This window comes from Natrix helvetica, assembly GCF_964273705.1.
Source record: "Natrix helvetica genome assembly, chromosome: 1".
Classification (NCBI taxonomy): domain Eukaryota; kingdom Metazoa; phylum Chordata; class Lepidosauria; order Squamata; family Natricidae; genus Natrix; species Natrix helvetica.
This window is the reverse complement of record NC_138548.1, coordinates 308,820,926-308,846,909: the sequence shown is the minus strand read 5'-3', so window position 1 is coordinate 308,846,909 and position 25,984 is coordinate 308,820,926. Positions and strand designations below refer to the sequence as shown.

The following is a 25,984-nucleotide window of genomic DNA, read 5'->3' as shown; positions in this document are numbered from 1 at the left end:
CCTGAAAATATTGCAACACAGCAACAGCCGCCATATATATTGGCTGCCTAAATGAAAAACGGGCCTGTTTTTTCCTCATTTTTGGCCCCCCCAGGAGTACTCTGCAAGCCCCCTAAAGGTTATTCATGCCTTTTTTGGGGGAAAAAACAGGTCAGTTTTCGCGAAAACCAGGCCGTTTTTGGGAGGTTTGCAGAGTGCAAAACCTTTTAAAAAAAAATTTGCCTCTTCTAAACCTTGGTGTGTCTTATACTCCAGTGCGTCTTATAGTCCGAAAAATACGATATATCCTGTGCCTGCATTTTGCTTCCTTATTTGCCAAAGACTTTGAGGAGAAAAAAAGAAAACGAGCTGAATAATAGGTCTGATATCAGAATCAAACCTGTACATGCAAGGTTTACACTGTGGTAACTTTCATGGCTCTTCTAGTGATTCCAGAAAATTTGATGTGCTGTGTTCTGAAAGATGAAATCTGAACTAGCTCCAGGTGGTTCCCTCCCATTCCCTTTATGAATCTCTTGAAATTCATGTGAACTACCATTATTATTTAGTTTCCAAAGAATTGCAAAAGACAGCTAAGCCGACCTAATTTGTAATTCATTTAACCCTATGATTTTTTCCCCTGATACTACCACTAGAGGGAGAGAAAAGGTTGAGCGTCTTCCCACAGTAAGCATCCTTCCTCTTTTCAGTATGTGTAAGTTACTATACATAGCTTTAGTACTTACTGATTAGTTAGTTGTTCCGGCCCAACAAAAAGATTGATCCGAGAAAGGCCCGTCCGAGTTCCAAGGAAAGCAACCTCTACTCCCTTGTCTGAATTTCTGAAAAGCAGCAATAGCATGAAGGCATCCTATTTCTACAAAGTAAACAGTTTATGCCTATTTCAAGGTCACAAAACATGTGTAGAAACCAGGACTGCAACTGCAATCAGTTTACCAAATTCAGTCATCAACTTAAGCTTTTAATGAAAATTAAAACGTGCCCCCAATGTCCAAACGAAGGCATGACTGAAAGGGTATTATGTTCTGCAAATGACATGGATGTATCATTTCCTGAATGAAGGGGTGAAGTTTCCAATGTTGGGGCAGCACAAACCTCAGAATAACATAGGGAGAGAAAAGGTCCACATGTAATCTACTTATGGATTACAAACCCTCAAGTCTTTATCTGGATAATTAAATGATGGGATATGGCTCTCCTGCTCTCCCCCCTTCCCCCATCCCCACCCCTCTCTCTCTCACACACACTATACTGAGATGATAGAACAGCTACTGAATAAGCCAAAAATCAATCCATTTTTGGTTCAGAGATTTGGTATATTTGTTTTCTTACTCACAAAGAGATATAGCTTCGCTGATTAATGTCATATTTGCAAGATCGTTAATATATATGATATTTTACATTTATCTATAATTTTGTCTATATCCCATATCTCTGGTGTATTGTTTTGTTTTGTGAGCTGCGCACAGTTGTTTGCTTAAGCTAAGAAGTTATACAAATTTCCTAAATAAATGTTCAATTACTTTGTCTGGACTGCTTTTTGATACACATACATGTATACATTTGAATAAGAAGCTTACACAATCTTTCATGAAATGCTTGGCTTCATCTCATGAAAGCCTGGAGCTCAGCACAGTGGTCCTCCCAAGATCTTTGGGATATGCACATGGATGTTCATTGTGGAAACTGACCAGCATACGTGGTGGGCAAAACTGTCATGTCAAGCCCTGGATTTACCTGTGGCACTTTTACACATGTGTGCCTGAATCTTCTCTGATCGTGAGTGAAGCATCTGAACAAAGAATTTATACAGTCCTAAGTTATATTCACATCCAAATAAATTAATTAATACAAGAAGGAGGAGGAAAATGTCTGTTCACTCACTCTGATTTATTTAGTGCTAGGCTGGTCCAATAAGCTTCAATTGGGGCACTCACAACTGCATCAAATAAGACTTCCTGTATCAATTCTTTGTCACCTGTAAGGTTTTAAAACATTCATGAAAAGCATGTATGGAATCTCCTCATGATACTAAATCTGACCTCACCAGATATTGATAGGAATTTTCCAGGCTTATTATTTAAAACTTAAATTTCAGAAAAAGTTGGGAATGAAGGACAGCGCCCCTATTTATTTTTGAGACAGGGAAAGGCAGCAATGTTTTTATCTCTCTTTTGCATATCAAAACTTAAATTTCAAACATCGCCTTTTCAATTTCAAAACTAGTATATAAATCATCTTGCTGGTATTATACTCGTTAGAAAGTTCTATACTACTGCACCCTATCCCATCTGCCTACTTTAAAAGCCAAACAATTATTTATTGTTTACCTTTTGATTGCATCAAAAGGCTAGCCATTATTATTATTTGTGTTTTGCATGTGGAAGATTTGAACTTAAACTACTTGAACCCACATAGTCAATCTTTCTGGCAGTGACCCTGTACAGTGAAGTTAACAACTTACTTTCATGGGTGATGCTACACTAGATTTTAGAGCAAAGTGTGCCAGGTAAAAAGAGGATTGGACTTCTGTTACCCTTAATAGTTGACTTGAAGAAGAGAGGTACAGTCTCAAAGGTGGTTTTTCAAAAGGCAACTGGACTTTCTTTGTTCTTCCTTGAAGATGTTCCGCTTCTTATCCAAGAAGCTTCATCAGTTCTGACCGGATGGTTGAGGGATGGAACTAATCCATCCATCCATCCACACACACACACACACATACACCTCACCATTTAGTGAAGCTTCTTGGATGCAAAACACGTTCAAGGAAAAACAAAGTAATTTGAGTTGCCTTTTGAAAAACCATCTGCGGGACAACCTGGTTGACTGAGAATCTCCATAGACAAAGGCAGGCACAGCTTAAAGATACAGGAGCTATATTGTTCATTTTCGATGTCTTAGTCCAGTGATGGCAAACCTTTTACGCCTCGGGTGCTGAAAGCACATGTGCATGCATTATCGTACGTGCTTGCGTGCCCATCCCCATAATCTAATTCCCCTCCCGCACCATGCCCCCTGCACATGTGACACCCCCCCCCGCTGCCCCACGCATATGAGCACAGCTTTCTTGTAGCCTAGGGAAGGCAAAAACGGCCCACCCTGCCCCCCGGAGGCCCTTCAGAGACTGGAAACGCCCATTTTCCAACTTCCGATGGGCATGGTAGGTCCGTTTTTTGCCCTCCCCAGGCTCCAGAAGCTTTCTAGGATCCCGGGGAGGGTGAAAAACAGCCCAACACACAAACTGGAAGTTCAGGAACGGATTTCTAGTTTGCCCATTGGGCCATTTTTCTCTCTCCAGAGGAGAAAAACGCCCAAAAATCAGCTGGCCAGTGCACGCATGCATGATGGAGTTGACAGGGCAATGCCTTGCATGCCCTCTGAAATGGTTCCACATGCCATAGGTGGCACGTGTGCCATAGGTTCACCATCACGGACTTAGTCCATTAAAAATAAAAATGCTACATACTTCATTAAGAAGCAAACACAATATATTTATTTGAGGAACTTTCCAGGTTCATCTGAATTCAATTGTGATCAGAAATATACTCACAAGGAAGCAATGGCTCTTTCCCTGTGAGATAGTTTTTAATTGCCTTCAGTTGAGTCATTTGGCGGTGTTCCGGATGCAAGTCTGTGTTGCAATATGACCTGAGGACAATGTGTGGTTAAAAATAACAGTAACAAATGTTAGTATGCCCGATCTCCCTTTGTCTTTCCATAAGTGGGGAGTGGGAACACCAAGTACAGACAGAAAGAGCATCACAAGTCAATTGCATGCAGATTTACCATTCATCTGCCAAAGAGACATCAGGCTGTTCTAAATCATGTAATCCTGAAAGAAGAATAAATGATAGAGATTTACTCTGGAGCACACACCAGTCCCAGTTCAATCTTTGAGTAACATTCATAGAAGTCAAAAAGCCTTCCTTCTTTAAAAAAAAATGCAACAAAACCTCCTCAATATACTTTAATGAATGATGGTAACTAGGTATACTTCAATCAGTGACTGACAAATATATAGGAAATTCTAATTCATCTATTGCAGCTTTCTACTCCAATCTTCTTCTCTTTGCCTTTTTGTGACTTTCCCTCCTAATGTCCTCCTATCTTTTATAGATTGAAGCATCTATTGCCACATAACATCAAGGGAACAGCAGATTATGCAGGTGTCTTGCAGCTGCCTAGCTTCTGTCGTTTTGTGCACTTATGATCTTCTCTTGCTTAGATTTAACTGAATAGTTAGGGATAAACAATCTCCCAAGTTTGACCCCCCCCCCACTCAGTTTGCTATTTTTCCAGCTTTGAATTCAATTCATTTTATTCCATCTCAGAATGCAAGCTAACACTTTTTGCATACACCAGTTACGTTCAGGTGCTGCAGATTTCAAAACTGCATGGCCACAAGAAAATGAAAGCTCCCCCTCTCAATTTGCAATGCTGTCTAAAGCAGGGCTGTCAAACTCGTGGCCCGCGGGCCAGATGTGTCACGCCCTGGCCATGTCCACGCCCGGTTTAGCAAAGGGGAAAAAAGTCCCAATACGTCATGTGATGCCGCCGTGACAACATGAGTTTGACACCCCTGGTCTAAAGGATCAAATCAATGCTTCAGCCCTAGTATTATTGACACCATAGGTCAGTGATGGCGAACTTTTTTGGCACTGAGTGGCCAAACTGGAACGCATGCAGCATCCACATGTCGGAGCACCAGAAACCCAAACACCAGTTGGCCAGCGCACATGTGTACACCGGAAATCAAAAGAGCAGCTGGCGATGACGCTCATGCCCACAGAGAAGGCTCTGTGTGTCATCTCTGGCACGTGTGCCATAGGTTCACCATCACGGCCATAGGTTTGTGTCAGTAAGTATCTATGTGCAATTCTGAAAGAAAAAAGTAAAGAACCTGAAATGGACTCCATTAGCATTGTAATGGGAAATTTTGGGGCTGCATGCTAGACTCAGAAGCCAAACATCTTTACCATTTGCACACAAATATACATTCAGGTACACAGATGTCAAATTTGTTGATTTGTGTACCCAGAGCTCCTTATTATCAGCACAACAACATGGTTTATAGGGATCTGATTGAGCCAATCAAGCATTACCTTCTTCTATTGTCACGTTCCCTCTGAAAAAATATTTGCCGTGTCCTTTAGACAGAGCCACACCTAAACTGTGCAGATAAACAAAAAGCAGACCATAAAAACTGTGGCATAAACAAAGCTAGAAAATACAAGAAAAGATAATTACTCCCTAAGGTTTTAATTCTTGCACTAGAAACAATTCTGTTTTGTTTCTAAGACCTTGGTGGTTGCATGTCTTGGCCAACCAGCCACGTTGATGCCATTTTATGTTTGTTGTGCTAGCAGCCACGGACTGTGTATATTTATTAGGGGTGCAATAAACCCTTCTCTCTCTCTCTCCCTCTCCCTCTCTCTCCCTCTCCCTCTCTCTCTCTCTCTCTCTCAAATGAACACTCACCAAGGTCAGTGTTGTTCAGCCAAGTGAAGAATCTGCCCACAGGCTTTCCAGGGGAGGAGGCCGTTTTCATACAAATGAAAATCATCTGTATGGAAAATAATCCTTACTGATAGTATAAGAGCTAGCAGAGCTGCTGAGAGCAAGGAAATCCAAGAATGTGAAAATCGGAGCTTAATGACACACTTGGCATAATTTCTTGGTTACATATGTTAACCTTGCTTAATATTGTTGTGATGGAAACAGTATTGCCATGGGCTCTTTCCCATAAAATACTAAGGGCAGCACTACGGAGGGTTGAGATAACTGTTGCATTTTTAAAACGTTTCTTACATTTTTGAAAGTACTGATTTGACTGTACAGGTTGTCCTCGATTTACGACCACAATTGAGCCCAGCATTTCTGTTGTTAAGTGACACACTTGCTAAATGAGTTTTGCCATGTTTTATGAACTTTCTTGCCACAGTTGTTAAGTGAATGACTGACGCTGTTAAGTTAGTAACCCAGTTGTTAAGCGAATCTGGCTTCCCCAATGACTTTGCTTGCTGCAAAATGGGATCATGTGAACCTGGGACACTCCAACCGTCATAAATATGAGTCAGCTGCCAAGTGTCTGAATTTTGATCACGTGACCAAGGGAATGCTGCAACAGTTGTAAGTGCAGAAAACCCACCATAAGTCACTTTTTCAGTGTTGTCGTAACCTTGAATGGTCACTAAATCAACCATTGTAAGTCGAGGACTACCTGTAGCGCAGGTGACTAGAAGAAACCAATAGAGTAAAAGCACATTATTCTCATTTTGGAATCTGATCCAATTTGTGAATTGGATACCGATTTTATGTATGTAAGGTTCAGCAAATTCTTCAATCTGCAGATATGATGCAAAAGTTATGTGTGGAATTTTAAATCACATCTACTACTTTCAACCGAAGACAATGTGAGAAAGTTAGGCACTTGACAGAGGAGAATTGACAAAGGAGAAAAGAGAAGAAATTGCACTGAAGACTCAACAGTTTTCTGCATTTGGACTCACGTCTATTTCATGAACATCTGCCTTGTGGGAAGATAGCCCAAAAGCATCAGGAGAATTCATGCTTGAACTGAAAGAAGAACCTTGAGTTTTCTGAGCAACTGCTTCATACAGGAAGTTTTCAAAATGACTTAGCTTACGGAAATGAGTTTTAGATATTGGGCTATGTTCACCTGATGGGCTACTGAGGCCTCTTATGGACCTTGCCTAAACAATGTAGTCTTGTCTCCAGTGTAAGTTAGTATGGTCCTCTTGGCATCAGTCCTACCACCTGACTAATCCCTGATTGGTGCATATGTTTAAGCTCTAATGTTTCGTTAAGCAGCGCTGGTTTATTACAAGTAGACAGTCTTGGGTGCCTGTCAGTGTCGCAGCCAGAAATGAACTCCAGCCTGCTCACTAAAGGCACAATTACACTATGAAAAGAACTGCATATGGACTGTGTCGTGCTTTGGATTTGAATTGCGGTTCAGTTACCGGAACAGGCATTCCATGAATATGTAGAACTAAGCTCTGTACAAATAAATTTTAATCATTTTATTTGCTAGTGCATCTATGCTCACTAAGTGTTGCATCACTGGATCAGTGTTACTAGTCTGGATATTGTTTAATTATTTTGTGGATGGGAAACGTTTTAGTGAAACACTGCAGTCATTCTTCCTTCTTTTGAGTACAAGATGTGTTTATGCTTCATGTAATTGCTTATAACAAATGAATAACATTTCGGAGTGTGTGCGTGACTCTCTGAGCCTTTGAGTATGTGTGACTGAGGCAAAAGGAACTGCCTGTAGATAGTGATGGGGACTACAGATTTATAACGAAGGTGCCAGTGTCCTAGAAGTGTGTATTTGTAATATTCTGTTAGCCACACCTAATCTACAGCGTGCATACAAATGCATTTCTTTTAGCCCTGTACAAATAACCGTGTAGGCTTTCATTAATGGCAGGGAAAACTTAGCTGGAGATAGGAAGTAAGTTTCTTAACAGAGCACAGAATGGAGTGCCTTCTGAATGACAGGTCTGGGATATGGTCAGGCAATTTATCTTTCATAAATTTTCGGTTTTTGAATAAACCTGAAAAAGCACACTGGAAAGCGATTTTCCTTGCTCTTTTCAGCATCATTCAGGGACCGTTTTATTGTCAGCCTCTTCTGATAAGCTTTTAATGAGCTCATGAGGCCTGTAGAAATGCGATTGCAATAAGCCTGATGAAATATTCCATTTATTGTGAGGTGCTTTACCTGAAAGGGGTCCCCTTGATATCTGTATAATAGTAGTCATTTGTCATCACCAACACTCGCTTCTAGATACAAGAGAGGGGAAAAAAGCTTAATATGAAAAGCTTGGCAGGTTTGAATAAAAAAAAATCAAACATGTAATCTAGAGCAAGATTAATAGTAGCATAACAGAGAGACATGCAAACATTCAAAATTCATCTACATTTACCGTATTTATTCCAGTATAACGCGCACACGTGTATAACGCGCACCCCTAATTTTCGATTAAAAATTGGTATAAAATTTTGTTTCACACCAAGCATTGTAATTGACAAAAAAACGTTGTTGAACACGTGCGGCCATGATAAAAATCATTTATTGACAACGTAAACTGGTATAAACACAATACCGAAATAAAATTACCGGTAACAATATTTATTTAAAATGCTTCAAAGTCAGATTCATCATCAGATACACTAAAGAGTTGTTCCCATTCTTCTCGAGTTAATTTTTCATCAGTATCCCAGTTGGCAGGAACATCTGTTTCTCCAGTTTCTTCGCTTTCTTCTGAGTCTGAATTCCACAGCAGGTCGTCTTCTGTGCCGTCCATTTTATTGCTGATGCCGTAAGGTGTGAGCGAGGCGAGGAAATGAAGCGGCGACCATACAGCGGATAATAAGAATTCTCACCCCCAGTTCGGGTCGCCCACTGTATGCGACGAGGGGACTTTTTTTTTTCTTCGCCCTCGCGTACAGTGAGCGGCTGCAGCCCGGAAAAGGCGCAGTGCGAATTTACAATTCGCCTGCGCCCTCAATTGACCGGCCGCCACTGCCACCCCACCCCAGCCCTCGTTTATAATGCGCACCCAAACTTTGATTTCTTTTTTTGGTAGAAAATTTTGCGCGTTATACTCGAATAAATACGGTAATAAAACATGAGTATATAATTTTGTTTTTACATTTTGTTGGCAAAGAATTGCCTATACAAAATACCCCTTTGTCCACTGTTTTCTTCACTTCCATGGAGAATTTTCCTGTTTTCTGATTCACCATTGCATTTCGAAGCTTAAATAGAAAAAGAAGAAATTAAAAAAAATAAGACAACATCTTGTTTTTCTCTTTATATATGTCTTCATTTTAAAAGATATTTGGACCACATGAAGAATAGGTACACGTGCATTCTTTCCACTCTAATTTGTTTAGCTATCATACATGGCCATTATATATTCCTGCATCACAACTTCCAGAGTCAAAGATTATTTGGCTGAAAATGCTGGGAATTTAGTCTAAGAGGTTCTAAAAGCAGCATGTTGAAAAATAGATTATAAAATAAACATGGCTGAAATGGGATTTGAGCCTGGGTCCCAAGTTATAGTAATCCAAGACTGAAAGTACCACTCCAGTTATATTATTAACTCAGCACTTATACACCGCTTCACAGTTTACAGTAACTGCTTCTAAGCGGTTTACAGAGTGAGCATATTGCCCCCAACAATCTTGGTCTTCATTTTACTGGCCTCCAAAGGATGGAGGGCTGAGTCAACCTTGAGCCAGTAAAAATCAAATTGCAGCTGGCAGTCAGCAGAAGTAGCCCACAGTACTGCATTTTAACCACTATGCCACCACAGCACTGCTTGGAAAGCTTAGTTTTGAAAGGAAATTAAAACTGGTAACCTTTACCAGCAGGCAAGTAAAGGTGAAAATAAAAGTTAGTTGCAGGCTAAAAGACAAAAATCATTATGATTCATGTATATGTTTGGAGTGAATGCACAAATTCATAACCCAAGAGATTCCTTAAGTATGGTACATGATATGGTGGTGCTTTCTTTCTCTTTCTCTCTCATACAAAACATTCCTGCATTTCTCCCTAAATACGGTTATCTTGCCTTTAAACTTTGAAATTAAGCAGCCAAATAAAGAAGTCTAATGATGTCCCATCCTCAGAAACTACCAAGATTTTTTTTTCAGACAAATCAAGTAAATTAATTTAAAATCTATTTTTATGTAGTCTTGATTTACAGATTACATGAACTAAAGCCCAATCAAACTGGGTGTCTAGAAGAAGCCACAGTAATATCACGTTTGCCATTATATCACCATGCAAGTAATGTTAATTACTTAAATTACATAAATGCTAATGATATAAAGTACATTTTTTGCTACGTGATGATGTGACATACAAAAAATCATTTGGCCCTGAGTCTAACACATCTGGAGGTCATTAGGTTGGATAGGATGACTTATACAACATATTAGCGCTTTGAATAGGAAGCTACTTAAAAGAGTGTGTAGACCAGTGGTAGGTTCCGGAACCCATTGCAACCGGTATGGTGCAACGGAGCCCGGAGGCACTACATGAACGTGCGCAGCACGCGCGCATGAGTTCATACCTCCTGCGATGCTCTGCGACACTCCAGCTGCTCGGTGGAGCGCCGTGCAGGCATCGTATGCTGCGTGTGCGTGCGCAGAAGGCCTGTTTCCTTCAAATACAGGTAAGGAACGAGGGCGGGCGGATAGACCCTCTGGAGCACCGGAACGGTACCCGGTGCTCCCAGCAGGCACCGGTACACTCATACCGGGGTGTACCGCCTGCAACCTACCACTGGCACACACAAGTAGTACTTGACAACAATAACTTAGATCAAAGCTATCTTTCTCCTGGATCATACTACAGAGAACAGGCAGGTGATCCCAAGGAGATGTAACTGCTTTAAAGATCTGTCTACATTGCTACATTAATCCTCTTGTGAGCTCTGAAGCATTTCCAGCCCACCCACCCCTTTAATCTGAATCAGACAATCTGTGCCTTTTGTTAGGTCATCATTTTAGAGATATTGCCTAACCTAAACAGAATGAGCATGCGTGGGCAAAAAAAAAAAAAAAAGGCAATGGGAATGGGAATGACTTTGCACTTCTGCCAGCTTTGTACTTTTCTTGTGAGAAACTAGCAGGAGGTATCAGAAATATTCCCCCTTTTCTCCTCTTCCCTTCCCTTCCCTTCCCCAGGAAGGGTATGTGGCTGCTGCTCGGTGGGGAGGGAGCAAGGGATTGTGAGACTGGCTGGGAATATTGTGAGACTGGTTGTCATGCAACATTGAAAACGAAGACCACATGATCACAGCAGCAATCCAGTAAGTTCAGCAGCAGCTAGTAGCACTGAAGCAGCCAAAGTTTTCCCCAAATTCCATTCCCTCAAGAGTCATGGCCACATTCTGTAAGCTAGCTCATCTAAAGAGCCTCAGTTCAAAAACTGTTGCTCTATGATGCAGCACTTTGCCCAATTAAAGATCATGACAACAAGAATTTTAGTAGCACCCTCTATAGGTACCATAGATTCCTGCATGATATAATATCTAATTCAGACCAAGTATATGTAGCTGTTGTAAAGAGCCTCTCCCAAGCATGTTGTACTTCAGTTCATTGTTGACTCAAAGGTGAGCTGTCAGGAAGTTAAAAACTAGATCATACTGCTTCTACAACTTGTGTTTGTATTAATTTACAATGCAGTATAACAATTCAAGTTTAAATATCAGTTAAAATAAGTGTAGCCTGTCTCACAAAAAAAATGTGTTACTGTGTTTTCAGAGAGACAGGTCCAGTCCAGAGCTCCAACATTAAATCCGAACCAGAGGATCATATCCAATCATATGAGAAAATTGAATTCTATTCATCATGCCTTGCTCCTTGCAGCTTTTATTTCCATTTAAAAAGTGGACCTATCTATTGCAGAGGTGGTTAGATAACCATCTTTGGGGAGATGCTTAAGTTCAGTTTCCTCTATTGAATGGGGCAATCGGACTTTAGTGGCCTTCTAATTCTCTGGTACTCTAATTCTACAGATACTTGATAGGGCCACATGACATTTCTTTGCTCTTGACAATTTACAGTGATCATTTTCTTGAAGTTAAAGGCAGTCTTTCAAGGCTGAAAAGCACAGGGGAGCAAAGCTTGCTTGTCAGTAAAATAACTGTTTTATTCTTGTGAAAAATCTGAGTAAAGCTGATCAAATGAAAACTGCATTGTTAGCATTTTTTCCCCATTTGGGAGCATCTTGATTTGAGCCCACTATCTTCTTCCACAAACAAGTGTAAAAAAATAAAAAATGTTTTTTGCTATAGGCCTTATCAAACAAAATAAATTTTACTGAAGCTTTTTTTTAAAAAAATATAAAATGTAATGTGTAATATGCAATTCTGGAAGTATTTTCCCTTTTTAATTTTTGTGGTTTTGGACTTGGAGAGCTGGTCTTAATTACCAATCTACTTTCTAATGTTTAAAGAACTGTTCCATTTATCTTTAACATGTTTCTCATTTTTCTCCATCTCAGAGCCTGCAGTATTCCACTCCCACACAACCCTCAGGCAAGTCGCAAATTTACAAAAAGGGCCTCTGAAACTCTCCAAGCTTTTAAGATCAAGTATGCATATGGGAATAAGATCTCTCTTTTTTTTTAACCCCCTGAATATAGTTTTTGGCTTGGGATAACAGTTTTTCATCTATTCTGTAGATTTTTCTTTTGCTACCTCTATGGAGATTAAATTAAATGTCTAGTGATATGAACGAGGGACATCTTTCTTCCCACATTAGTATTGTTGCTAAAATAATAAAACACCAACTTCCATGCATAAAGCTCTTTAAAAAGATCATTATAAAAGAAATAGTGAATGTCAGTAAATGAAGTTATGCTTCCATTAATTTATTTAAAAGCCATTCTGATAGAGAGCCATTTAGAGAATAAGAACACAGATAGACAGCTTCATTTGGGGCAAGAAATCTTATGCAGCCATTAATAATTTTGAAAGGATGCTATGGATCCCCTTACAAAGAAACACTCCTGACTGATGTTTCTGCTTGCCACCTCAACATATTTTACACTTTTTGATGGCTGGTGAGCATAGCTCCAAAGAAAGTATTCTGTGGGTCAGTGTAGGGTCTAGGCAGGGATGACTGACCTTGGCAACTTTAAAACTTCAACTACTAGAATTGGCTGGAGATTTCTGGGATATTGTAATCCACAGGTCTTAAAGTTCCAAGGTTGGACACTCCTGGTCTAGGTCAATTGTAAAAAATGAAATTAGAAGCTGCTATTCTGCTTTGAATCAAACCAGCATATTTTGGGTTTTCTTTTTTAAAACCAGGAGTGTTAGGGGACCGGGAAAGAATAATCTCTGGGCATACCTGAGTATATGTACATCCCGTTGCCTGCTTCTGGATTAATTTAACATACTGTACTTCAAGTCTCCAATCTTTTAGGGCAGATAAATTTGTAATTTCTCATGTATTATGAGAACTTTCACAAAATGGCTACTACGGAGTTCCACATTAACAAAGTGATGCCAAGGAAATATAGACATTTCCTAAGCACTGACTTAATAGAATGTCACTTGGCCCTCCTCTAATCCTTCTCTGTTGGGACATTCCAATAACATGTCCCTGGCACTATTTTAGGAATCCAGCTTCTTGCAAGTTATATCCATTGTCCCTGTTACAAACAACATATCTGTTAGGTTTTGCAGAACAGTTATGATATTCTGAATGACATAGGTTTCAGGGATGGAAATCCATCTATTGCAGTTATGGGTTCCTACAGTAATTAACTATATCATCACTGCTAATTCCCTGCCCAGTTATGAGAATATGCCTAGGAAATCATATAACTGATGGGAAGTTCGCTGGCTAATTCTTAGAGCAAGTTACATTGTAACAGTCCAACATTTCAGGACAGGTAACATCCCTTCTCATGTCCTTCAGTATGGCAGAAAAGTGCCTCTGCCTTACTTGCTGAGTAGAGGCCTTCCCTCCAAAGATAACAGTCTATGTGCAACTGGTAAGCAAGTTTGTAGAACAAGAACTGCCAGTGAAAAAATCAGCAAAAGTACAAAAGTAGCTTGAAGAAAGCAGTAAGGCCCAGTTTTGATATTCTGATATTACATAAAAGCATCTATTTTGAAATATGACAACAAAATTTCATAGACAGACAATAGAGTGAAATTAGGATAGACCACCTTCATTTGATATGCAGATGACAAAATTTCCACAGTTATATTGTAACAATTCACTATGTTTTCTGCCCTGTGTACCTTCACTGTTGGACAACAGGTGCAGGCTGTTGGGGATGAGTCTGTGTTGTCTGCACCTCAAACTGAAGCACAAATGGTTCCTGTAATCTGCAGTTTTTCTTGAAATCTGTTCATACTCCTGCACCATTCTAAGGGTATTCATCCCAAAGTGCATAGCTAAATGTCTATGGAGAGTCTCAGTTATCCAAGTTATGGTTGTCCAAAAGATGCTTTTTCGGGAGACAACTGGACTTTCTTGTTTTTATTTTGAAGATTTTCATCCAAGAAGTTTCTTCAGCTCTGACTTGATTGTGGGGAATGGAAGGATTTATATTCCTTGCAGACAGCTGGTCATTTGTATTCTTTTAGAGAGTTATTGAGACTGTAGGAAGTTAGCACCCACCCCACTCCTAGAAAAATGAAATATCCTGGGAAATATTGAAAAGGGGGAATATATTTCCCTGGATAAGAAATGGGGAAACATGTTTTTAGTCAGGAAACAGACTCACTCTTAATAGCCCCCACCTTTGTTAATTGTACATAACGAAGACCCCTCCCCTTCAGATCCAGGGTGATGGGATTAAGGCATGATAGTATTAGCCCTTTACCCCACTCACCACATGGCATCTGGAAACTCAAACCTGGACTCAAAACACAGCCTAGAGCAGTGATGGCGAACCTATGGCATGCGGAGCCATTTGTCAGGGCTCACGAGGCGCTGCCCTGTCAGCTGGCCAGCGCGCATGTGAGCGCTGGCCAGCTGAGTTCACCCTTTTTTAAAGCCATTTTTCGCCCTCCCCAGCTCCAGAACCTTTATAGGAGCCTGGGGAGGGCAAAAAGAGCCTCCCCCCCAGAGGCCCTCCGGAGACTTCATGAGCTTCCCTGAAGCCTCTGGAGTGCAAAAAAGTTTGGAAACGGAATTCCGGTTTGCTCGGAGGGTCATTTTGACTGCTCCGGAGGCTTCAGGGAAGCATCCTGAAGGTCCCTCAAGCCTTCGGAGGGCTTCCGGGGGAGGCTGTTTTTGCCCTCCCCAGGCTCCTATAAAGCCTCTGGAGCCTGGGGAGGGCAAAAAAAGCATGCAAAAAATGGGGGGAGCACCTGTAGTGCGTACATGCGCACTGGGGGGTCGTGCATTGACTTATGGGTGTGGCACACCCGCACACTAGCCCCCTGCGCTCCCCCCCACTTATGGCACGCGAGCCAAAAAAGGTTCGCCATCGCTGGCCCAGAGAATTGCTCCTGCATGGCCCCATGGGAGTCTGACAACCAATCAAAATACATTTCTTACACAGGAACAGGAAACAGAGAGGTGGGGCCGAACAGAGTATAAAACCCCAACAAGCTCCTTCTTCTTCCTCTTTTCTTCTTCACCCAAATTCTTGAAGCATGTGACCCACTTTTCTGTTCAGGAACTCAAGCCATGTGATCCTGCCTACCATTAAACCACCTTTCCAAGCAGCCTCCATATTCCCAGTGCCTTTTCCCCACTTGGAACTGAACCCAGAAGGACATTTCTTCCAACACGCCATCTAGAGGTTTATCTGTGACCTCAGGGTCACCTGAATAGTGAAAATGTGCAAATTAGCTATGCACTTTGGGATGAACACCCTTCGAATGGTGTAAATAGATTTCCAGAAAAACTGCAGACTATAGGAACCATTTGCACTTCAGTTTGAGAGGCAGACAACACAGGCTCATTCCCAACAGCCTGCGCGTGTCTTCAATAGTGAAGGGACACCGGATAGAAAACATCCTGCAGCCACGAAATCTCCACACACATTTGCACTCCCCCCCCTCTTTTTTTCTTCAAATTAAAAACAACAAACTCCAGTTGCCTCTTGAAAAGCACCTTCGGACAACCATGACCGAGACGACTAAGAATCTCCATAGGCATTTAGCAATTCACTAGAAGATACTTGATGCCAGTATACATCCAAATGCATCTGCAGCCTAGTTCTCACTGAGGTGGTAAAGGTATAGCTGGATTAAATAACTTTAAACTTATTAGTGGGTATTTGGGACACAGGTTATTTCATTCTCTGAAATAAAACAATCCCCACATAATGAAATAAACATAAACTCTGTCTCCTTTTTAGAACTAAAAAGTGTCACTTCTATATATGGTTTGACTTTTTTTGTATGCCTCATCTACAAATCAGAGGCAGTGTAGTTAAGAAAACAGAGTTATCACTTTAATGAGAACTAAGTGCATACCTGGGGTGATTCTATTTGATAATATCCAATTTATTTTATTATCTGGTCTTCCACAATCTGGTGCTCCCATGGTGGGTTGGACTACAACTGTACCGATCCCAGCCAACATATCTAATTAATCCAGAGGCTACCATATTTGTATCTGTCTATTTCTCCTGGTTGTTTTAATAACAATGTTCAAGATTTATCTTGAATTTTCCCAGAAAAACTGTTTTCCAGTGCTAGGTCTTTGAAAGAAAGAACTCCAAAGCATACTGAATATAGCTATTCTCATCCAAATATCTTCCAGAAACAGGATTCAAAATACAGAATAGTTTTCCTTCAGTTGATTACTGGACTGCTCTTCTGCTTGTTTCATACTAGTCAATAAGATAAATGTAATGTATCCAAAACAAAGTAAGGACAACTGCAATCATGGAAATAGATTAGGACAATAAGAAGTTATTTGTACTTGGCAGGAGAGGCATTCAGAAGGCTGCTATGATATCTGGTTATTTTGGTCTCTGGTCACTTTTGTGTTGTGGCATTTACCACCACCACAATAACTAAAGAGTTTGGGAGGGGTCTTTAGTGCAATTAACGGAGGCTACTATTGGTGATCCTTCTTTAGAATGAGGCATTGGGTAGGTTCCTCTGGAGATCATTTGACAGATTCAGCATTCTGAAGGACACTTCAGCACAGCAAAGTCTGAGTCCCAGTCTGACATGCATTTTTTTTTGCATATATTTATTTATAAATGTTTTAATGTTGTTTCAGTCACCGTAGAGCAGGGCTGTCAAACTCCCGGCCCGCAGGCCAAATGCGTCATATGCTGGCCACGCGCAATTTAGCGAAGGGGGGGAGTCCTGATATGTCCCATGATGCCACCATGATGACATGAGTTTGATACCCCTGCTCTAGAGCATCTACTCAACACCCCACTCTGCTAACTCCTCAGAAAGTTCCAGTAAGTACAGAGGAGAGGTTTGCTTTGCTTTGTTGAAATACCAGGAAACACCAATGGTTGTGAAAATTAGACATTTTGAGCTGGTCAATTTAATTTTCAATTATAATCTTAAAAATAAGCCAAAATATATATTTTTAAAAAAATATATAAAATGGTATACTCTTAAAGACAACTATTCAAGTTGAAACTGCAGGAACAAACATGGAAAGCATTCAAAATGTGTCTCTCTGAATTGAGACCACAAGTGTCAAAATATACAGGCAGTATGACCTGAAGAGACACAGAAAACGGGAGAAATTAGTTAACAGTAAAGGCAGACATTGCTTAGGTTATTATGATTCATGAATAATATTGTGATTTAAGCCCTGAGTAAGGTAGGTTGACAAGGCAGAAATGTGCATAGACACCTACACACACAGACACACATGAGAAGGCGGCAGACAGAAACTTGAGTCAGAGAAAAGTGATCAAGAAACGTCTGCATTTGAATACTGACAATACTCCAGAGGCAGAGATACGTGATGGATCCCAGATTTCAGAAAGACGTGACACTGTAAATATGGGAAACCTCTGTTGATATATTCAAAACCTCTCCGAAATGATTGGAGTTTGGAAGGATGCAGGAGCTGTTAATGTACTGCTGATATATGAGAAGGGTGCAAGGAAAGATTTGTGAAAAGGCAGACATGAAGGCATGACTTTAGTTGGTACAGACGTTATGGGAAAAGCTAAATAACAGAAACCAAAAGGAGAACACCTGGAACGTTACGATTTAATTAAGGACAGTCAGCCTGGATTCGCACAAAATGAAACATGCCCTAAATATCAGATTTATGGAGGAAGTAACAGAAAAACAGACAAAGGTTAAGTCATGGACATAAGGAAAACGTTTGATACAGTATAGCAGAAAATTGACTTGTAAATACAGAATGGCATTGAAGGGAACTGCAGAATGACCAGAAAGAAGCAATATGGAGTTTGATTAGAACAAAAAGAATAAGACTGCAAAAGTTAACAAATAACACATTTGATGGACAACATGAACATAGTGAATCTGTCACCTGGATATAGAACAAAATGCATTTCATCTTACAAATACCAGTAGCAAGCTTCTGATATTTCAGAATATAGCATAAGAGAGATAGAACTGTCTCGGCAAAAATTGGCACAGATTTTTGTTGTGGTTCTGCTGTCTCAATGTTACTAAAGAGACCAAAGCAAAGGAGTTTTGGAATCCATATGGCTTTTTAAACTTTTGCTTCTTACTCATCTCACCTCCATCAGTAACCTCATTTTGGAAGGACCATGTTCCTCCCTTAGAATTGATCTAGCCAATTCAGTTTAGATGGCAGATGATTCTCCATTTAAAGAAGGTGTGGGCTTGAATGAGCTGCTATTTCTTATTAGGAGTGCTGACCCTCTGGAATGCCTCCCATTAGGGCTAAGGTCAATTCTGACCTTGGTGATCATCTGAAAGCAGCTGGTAGGTGGAAATCTTCCTGGGAACATCAAATTCTTGAATTTAATTTTTTTTTTAAAAAAAAAAGGTAGATTTTTTTATTATTTGTATGGTACAGTGGATGTTTTAATAGTTTTCATATTCTGTAAAACCACCTAGAATCATGTAGGAATTGCAGTGTGGTATAAATGTAATAAATAAATAATTAGGATTTGAATTGCTTTTTGTTGCTTTTAGGTTGTTAGGTTTTTATCATTTTTATTGTACTCTTAGTTGTTTTAATGGTTAGTTAAAGCCTGCAAGAATCCTGTGGGATTGCAATAGAAAATGATGTAAGCCATGCAGTTAACTTTTTATATTCATTCATTCATTCATTCATTCATTCATTCATTCAATATTTTCTACAGCTGCCCATAAGTGGCTCAGGGCAGTGTATATCATAAAACAATGTATCTGTCTCACATTTACTTTAGAACATTCATTCCCTTTTCCCATATTGAAAAACAACCCTAGCTACTTGTACAATGTATTAGTAGTTCCAGGCATATATGAGATCTATCATTGTTTCTATGAAATCAATGTTTGGCCTTTCTCTTGGCACTTTTTTTTCTTAGTTTGCAGATATCCATAGCCACTGTTTCATCCCTTTGGAATCCTCAGGTCTCCTTTCCCAATGGGCCCTGAATGGTAGCTCTCCACAGGCCATTCAAGCCTAGTGCAGTCCTTGAGTTGACTGGGACTAGACCAATCTAGTAAAAATAGAAGAAGAAAAGATAGAAAAATAGAAGAAGAAAAATAACAGCTCCCAAAAGAAGCCAGCATGGCTGCATAAAGAACTATCTGACAAACTGAAAGACAAAAAAGGTAAGTATAAAAAGTGGAAAGGGGGGGGGGGGGACATAACTAAGGCATAATATCAGCAAACAGCCCGAGCCTGTAAAGATGAAGTGAGGAAAGCTAAGGCTCACAATGAAGAAAGGCTTGCCACAAAAGTAAAAATTAACAAAAAAAAAAAAAGCTTCTTCCAACATGTTAAAAACAAGAAAAAAGTTAAGGAAACAATTGGTCCATTGCTAGGAGAAAGTGGCAAAAAAGTGGCAAGCAACAGGGAGAAAGCAGAACTATTTAACTCATGTTTTGCATCTGTCTTTATACAAAGGGATAAAACAGTCCAACCTATCAAAAGCAGCACCACAAAAATTAGATTAGGGACACAAATTGAAATTGGGAAGAGAATGGTAAATGAGCACCTGTCTACCCTAGACGAGTTCAAATCACTAGGACTGGATGGATTACACCCCAGGGTTCTGAAGGAACTGGCAGACGAGATCTCAGAACCACTGAATTATATCTTTCAGAGATCCCAGAACACCGGGGAACTACCAGAGAACTGGAAAAGAGCTGATGTGGTTCCCATCTTCAAAAAAGGGGAAAAAATAGATCCAGGAAACTTCAGACCTATCAGCCTGACCTCAATACCAAGAAAGATTCTGGAAAAAATAATCAAGCAACAAATTTGCGAACACCTAGAAGCAAACAAAGTAATACCCAAAAGCCAACATGGATTTGTCAAAAACAGATCATGCCAGACTAATCTTATTGCATTCTTTGACAAAGTGACAAAATTAGTGGACCAGAGGAATGCCGTCGATATAGTTTACTTGGACTTCAGTAAGGCTTTTGATAAGGTAGACCATAACCTACTACTAGATAAAGTAGAAGAATGTGGGTTGGACAGCATCACCACCAGATGGATTCATAACTGGCTGACCAACACACTCAACGTGTAGTCCTCAATGGAACTGCATCTACATTGAGGGAAGTATGCAGTGGAGTACCCCAAGGCTCTGTTTTAGGCCCAGTACTCTTCAACATCTTCATCAATGATTTGGATGAGGGAATAAATGGGGAATTCATCAAATTTGCAGATGACACCAAGCTGGCAGGAATAGCCAACACTCCAGAAGACAGGCTTAAGATACAGAAGGATCTTGACAAACTTGAACATTGGGCACTATCTAATAAAATGAAATTCAATGGTGAAAAGAGTAAGGTTCTACATTTAGGCAACAAAAACGGAATGCACAGGTACAGTATAGATGATACCTTGCTCAGTAGTAGTAACTGTGAAAGGGATCTTGGAGTCCTAGTGGACAACCATTTAAATATGAGCCAGTAGTGTGCAGCAGCTGCCAAAAAAGCCAACACAGTTCTAGGCTGCATAAATAGAGGGATAGAATCAAGATCACATGAAGTGTTAATACCACTTTATAATGGCTTGGTAAGGCCATACTTGGAATACTGCATTCAGTTTTGGTCGCCACGATGTTAAAAAGATGTGGAGACTCTAGAAAGAGTGCAGAGAAGAGCAACAAAGATGATTAGGGGACTGGAGACTAAAACATATGAAGAACGGTTGCAGGAACTAGGTATGTCTAGCTTAAGAGAAAGAAGGACTAGGGGAGACATGATAGCAGTGTTCCAATATGTCAGGGGCTGCCACAAAGAAGAGGGAGTCAAACTATTCTCCAAGGCACCTGAGGGTAGAACAAGAAGCAATGGGTGGAAACTAATCAAGGAGAGAAGCAACTTAGAACTGAGGAGAAATTTCCTGACAGTTAGAACAATTAATCAGTGGAACAGCTTGCCTCCAGAGGTTGTGAATGGCTCAACACTGGAAGTCTTTAAGAAGATGTTGGATAGCCATCTGTCTGAAACGGTATAGGGTTTCCTGCCTAGGCATGGGGTTGGACTAGAAGACCTCCAAGGTCCCTTCCAACTCTACTATTGTATTAAAATCTGCTTCCTAGTCTTGGCCCACTCCCATCCTAGGATGAAAGCCAGGGCTGAAAATAGGGAGAAAGAAGCCATTTCCCTTCCATGATAGTAGAAACTGGGCTTTAAATGGTGGACATTAGGAACCAGTAAAAGAACATGCTTCTCGCCATTGGTTCCATGTCATAGGATAAAGTTACATTATGCAAATGTGCTGCCATGAGGATCACCAACTTAGGGGACTTGAGAAGACATCAGATGAACTTAAGAAGTGTAAAGCAGGAAGGATTCCATAGGCCTCCACGATCAAAGGCAGTGCCCCTTTGATCAATACCGCTAGGAAAGCACTGGTTTGTGTATGTGCTGCTCACAAAAGGTTGACTTGAGGATAATGAATGATGTAAGAGGATTCTTATAGCATATATTGAGAAAAGAAAGTAAGTGAGGAAAAAAAGATATTTTATTTTTCTACTGTACATTCGTAGTGATTTACTGATTTAGCTAGCAGAGTAGGTAGTTAGAAACAAGTGTGGCTCTGCACATTAGACTTGAAAACTCATGAACTATATTGATACAGAAAGTCTCTGATTCTGTTACACTCTCTTCCATTAGTTGCACTGAAGATCCCTTTTTCTCTTAATGTTGCAGCTCAAGTTAGTAGAGTTTTGTAGGAATGAAATGAAAGGAGATCTTTCCCCCTTCAGCTGCTTTAAACTACCAGAGAAAGGCGGGCTGGTCAATGCAGCAACGAAAGCAATAAAAACACACTCACACTTATATAGAGACATGAACACAAATTAAAAACACAACTGAACTATCATGGAAACACCCTTTACATCAGCCAAGTATAACCGAAATATATTTGTTGGGAAAGGGCTAACACAAAATGAGATAAAAATAAAAAGTACCCTTTAAAAAAAAAAGTGGCTTATCATTTATCTTTCTTCTCTTCCTGCTGCTCAGTCAGGCTGGCAGTGAGTGCAGCTGACTTTTCGGTCAAGCAGTGACTGAACTTACCACGTCATCTCTGTCTTCCCATTCAACTTCAGAGAGGTCAACGCTGCTGTAATTGGGCTTTCTTCGCTTTTTTCCTTCTTCATACTAGGGAGAGGGAGGGAGGAAGGGAGAGGGAGAGAGAGAGGGGGAAAGAGAGAGAGAGAGAGAGAGAAAGAGAGAGAGAGAATGAGATGCTGGGTGAAAAAAAACCCTGGCACTTCTATTTTTCTAGTAAATTGATAAAGGCATAGTCAACTCTCACACCCCACCCCCACCTCCCATTATGTTCAATTTTGCATAAATGCATAACTGTTCTTTTGGAGTATATCAAGATGCTTTTTTTTTTTTAAACAACCTTCCATGCTGGACTAGAAACCCATCTCATCGAGGCAGCACGACTGTGGCAGTTAGAGACAGCATATTTAAAAGGTGTCCTGTTAATCAGACTATGCCTTTTCCATTATTGTTCCTACGTATTGGATTTTATTGGCAATGTATCCTTGCAATAGTTTAAACATAGAACAAGAAAAAAATAGTGATTAGTATTCATTTTCTTACAAAACACTGTGCCATACACTTTATACATAAAATTAAAGCTACATTCGGCAGCAAACTGCTTCACATTACAGCAGATGGAAAACATGCAAGGCCTTGGTCATACTTGCAAAAGACATCTTGAACCTTCTCTTCCAGACCCGGCAGGAAGTTATATTTCCTAGAGTGTTATCAACAAACTGTTTATATATTTCTATTTAAACAAGATAAGAGACTACTCCTGGGTAGTTTGGTGTTAGTTATCTGCTTGATATTACATTTTATCTGTTCTTTCATGGAGAAAAATGCAAGAAACACAGCAATAAGGAAATGTAACAATAAACACTGGTATTGTTGTACTGTAAATCTAACTTTAAAAAAAAATAAACATCACAGTTACAAATGAGTTGACACTGATGGTGTTTTCATAATGTAGAAAAATCCTGCCCCCTGCTGCATCCAACAGCAAAGAGATCTTACTAAAAAATAACTAATTTCCCCATGTGTAAAGTCTGATGTCTAAAATGGAATTTGCTAGCTTTCTAAGAAAATAAATCCAAGGCTATATTTTAAAGATTGTTATTCATTATTAAAATTAACACTGTTCAAAGGCCATTTTGAATCCATTAGTTGCAATTAGGCTTCAAAATGGAGTTTTTAATCTTAAAGTTGCAACACACAAAAGATTCACACTTGTTATTTCTGAGGGACCTAATTTATTCATGCAAAGTTGTCCCTGCATCAGTCAAGAGCAGTTATGTCAGCATTCCAAATAACATCCAAAATTAAATCAGAGTCCAAAGCAAATATTGCTCAAAGTTCCAATTTATTGAGAGAGTCATGTTGGCACATCTGTGAAATTCTTCATATTTTCCCATCTTTTCTTAAGCGTGTCCATTCATTCGGTCAGAGACATGAAAGAGGGAGGTTCTCTAGGCAACTCAGGCATGGGAACAAATTCCAAGCCACTGGTAATCTGGAAAGGAGTTAATCCAGCGCTGCTGTGGACCGCATTGTTGTACACCACTTCAGCGAAGGGTAGCAAGTCCGACCAGTTGTCTTGCTGATAGTCCACAGAACACCGGATATATTGTTCCACCATTGCGTTGGCCCTTTCTGCTGTGCCATTCTGGGATGAAACACTGAGCTCAGTCCTTATGTGGACCCAATGGATCTCAGGAACTCTCTCCAGAACTTGGCGGTAAACTGAACTCCACAGTCTGAAATGATCTTCTTGGTACCCCGTGCAGGCGATAAATGTGTTTTACAAACATTTTTGCTAATTCTTTGCAGACAGCAACCCTGAGCAAGCGATGAAACGAGCCTGCTTGGAAAACAAATCAATAACTGTCCAGATTACTCTATTCCCACTGCTGTCTGGGAGCTCGACGATGAAGTCCATTGCGATCTCTTCCCATGGTCGGCTAGGGCTGGCCATTCGTTGTAGTAGTCCAGGGGGCTTCCCTGGCCAAGTTTTCATTGTTCTGCAAGTAGCACAGCTTTTTACGTAATCTCCCACCTCCGATTTCATCTTCGGCCACCAAAATTGACGCCTGGTGAGGTTGAGCATTTTTAGGAATCCAAAGTGGCCTCCTAGTTTCGCATCATGGCTTTGCTGTAGAACTTCCAGCCTCAACCCCACAGGGACGTACAGTTTGGACCTCTTCCAGCCTAAGCCATCATTCTTCGTTAGAATGTCCTTGTTATTGTTGAACCACGGGTCTGTCAGGAGTGCCGATTTCATCATTGTCATCAGTTTATCCTGGCTTCAGGTGGTGACTTGGGCCACCTTTTGGTGGGAGGAAGAAATGATGGGGTGAACAACTTCTTCCTTCTTACTGTCATACTGTGGTTTTCTTGACAAAGCATCTGCCAACAAGTTCTTCCCTGCAGGGATGTGTTTAAGTTTGAATTGGAACCTTTGGAAATATTGTGCCCAGCGAACTTGTTTTGGGGGTAGTCTTTGATGGGCTTTGACAGCTTCCAGACCGGACCGGTAGAAACCCGCCCCTGGTTTCAACCCAACAACTTTCTTTGATACAGTCCAAATCAACTGAAATATGGCAGATACTTTGATTTTTTCCACTTACCAATTCTAGTCCTGATCTACAGAAGCTGAAAATCTGTCAAAATTTGGAGACTATATGCTGTCAGCTTCTCACCCCAAAAATGGTCCAAGTTGCTTCACTTATTAGAGGGAAGCTGCCGTGATCAGAATCCAATGAGCAGCTAAGTATTGGCAGTCAATGACATCTAGCTTGGGTAGCTCTACTGATGTTTCTTCAACCTCTAGAGCCAAAAGAAATATCTTTTCCCAACTCCTTCCTTTCATCGAGGTTAGAGGAACATTATTTATGATTCCTGTTAGAATGCAAAACCTGCCAAGCTCTGCTCTCATTATTCACATCTATGCCCATAGCCTACAATATCGCACCATAAATTCTGGAAATAGCATTACACAGATTTGTGAGGGAAAGCCTGTCTGATCCTTTCTATCACAGTCAACTTTGAAATGCATCATTTGCATTCCTCAGTGACAACCATGACAATCTTCACTGAATCACCTGAAATCTGTTTGTTATAAGTTTAGTGTCAGACTAAACTCAAGTTCATAGCCCCATTCAGTTAGAAACCACTTGTTTTATAGCAGCCTGCTTTAGCCAAAAGGAAGGTAAAAGAGATAAAGAGAGAGAATGCTATGTTATGCCCTATTTATGGAGGAAAGTTGAAATATGATGCATACATATATAATAAAATGATACTTCAAATAATTTAAATTGTTTGCTAAGGATACTTTTCTTCTTATTTATTTTAATTATTTCTGCTTTAAATTTACATCTGGTTTATTATCTCAGTTATTTGTTCATGCAGTGTACATTGTAAAACACTTGTAAATCAAGTATATTAAAATAATGCAGATTATGTGCAAAATGTTCATGAAGTCAGTAAAAAGAATTATCTGTAGGAGAGGTATATTTTTGACTAAAGATTCAAAAAATTCCAGAATGTAGCAGTAAGGCAGTGGAAATAATCCTTCAATACATAAAAACAGAATGGTAGTATTATTGGCCATTTCTTAATAGATAAAACATTTACCTAGTTGTGGTCACTTACAAAAGAAGCCAGATGTAGCATCTGAGAAACCCTGAGAATTTTTCTAAAATAACTTTATTCACTATTGGAATAGGAAAGAGAGATCAACTTTTGGACCTAAAATATATTTTTTTCTGCTACATTTATTTGAGCTGAAGTCCCCATTAAATTGGCATGCCTATGAT

General features: G+C 40.0%; 1 protein-coding gene across 3 annotated transcripts in view; it reads right to left on the bottom strand.

The window, feature by feature from the left end:
• The window catches only part of CACNA2D3 (calcium voltage-gated channel auxiliary subunit alpha2delta 3), a 631,895-nt gene that overhangs the window by 96,346 nt on the left and 509,565 nt on the right, over positions 1-25,984 (bottom strand). For all 3 annotated transcript variants that reach the window (XM_081935818.1, XM_081935819.1, XM_081935820.1), the window contains 8 exons: positions 22,194-22,277; positions 8,716-8,787; positions 7,748-7,809; positions 5,103-5,170; positions 3,787-3,832; positions 3,551-3,648; positions 1,885-1,978; positions 726-821 (listed from right to left, as the gene is read on the bottom strand). In XM_081935818.1, the coding sequence (XP_081791944.1) occupies positions 726-821; positions 1,885-1,978; positions 3,551-3,648; positions 3,787-3,832; positions 5,103-5,170; positions 7,748-7,809; positions 8,716-8,787; positions 22,194-22,277 (620 nt within the window). The remainder of the gene's footprint in view (positions 1-725; positions 822-1,884; positions 1,979-3,550; positions 3,649-3,786; positions 3,833-5,102; positions 5,171-7,747; positions 7,810-8,715; positions 8,788-22,193; positions 22,278-25,984) is intronic.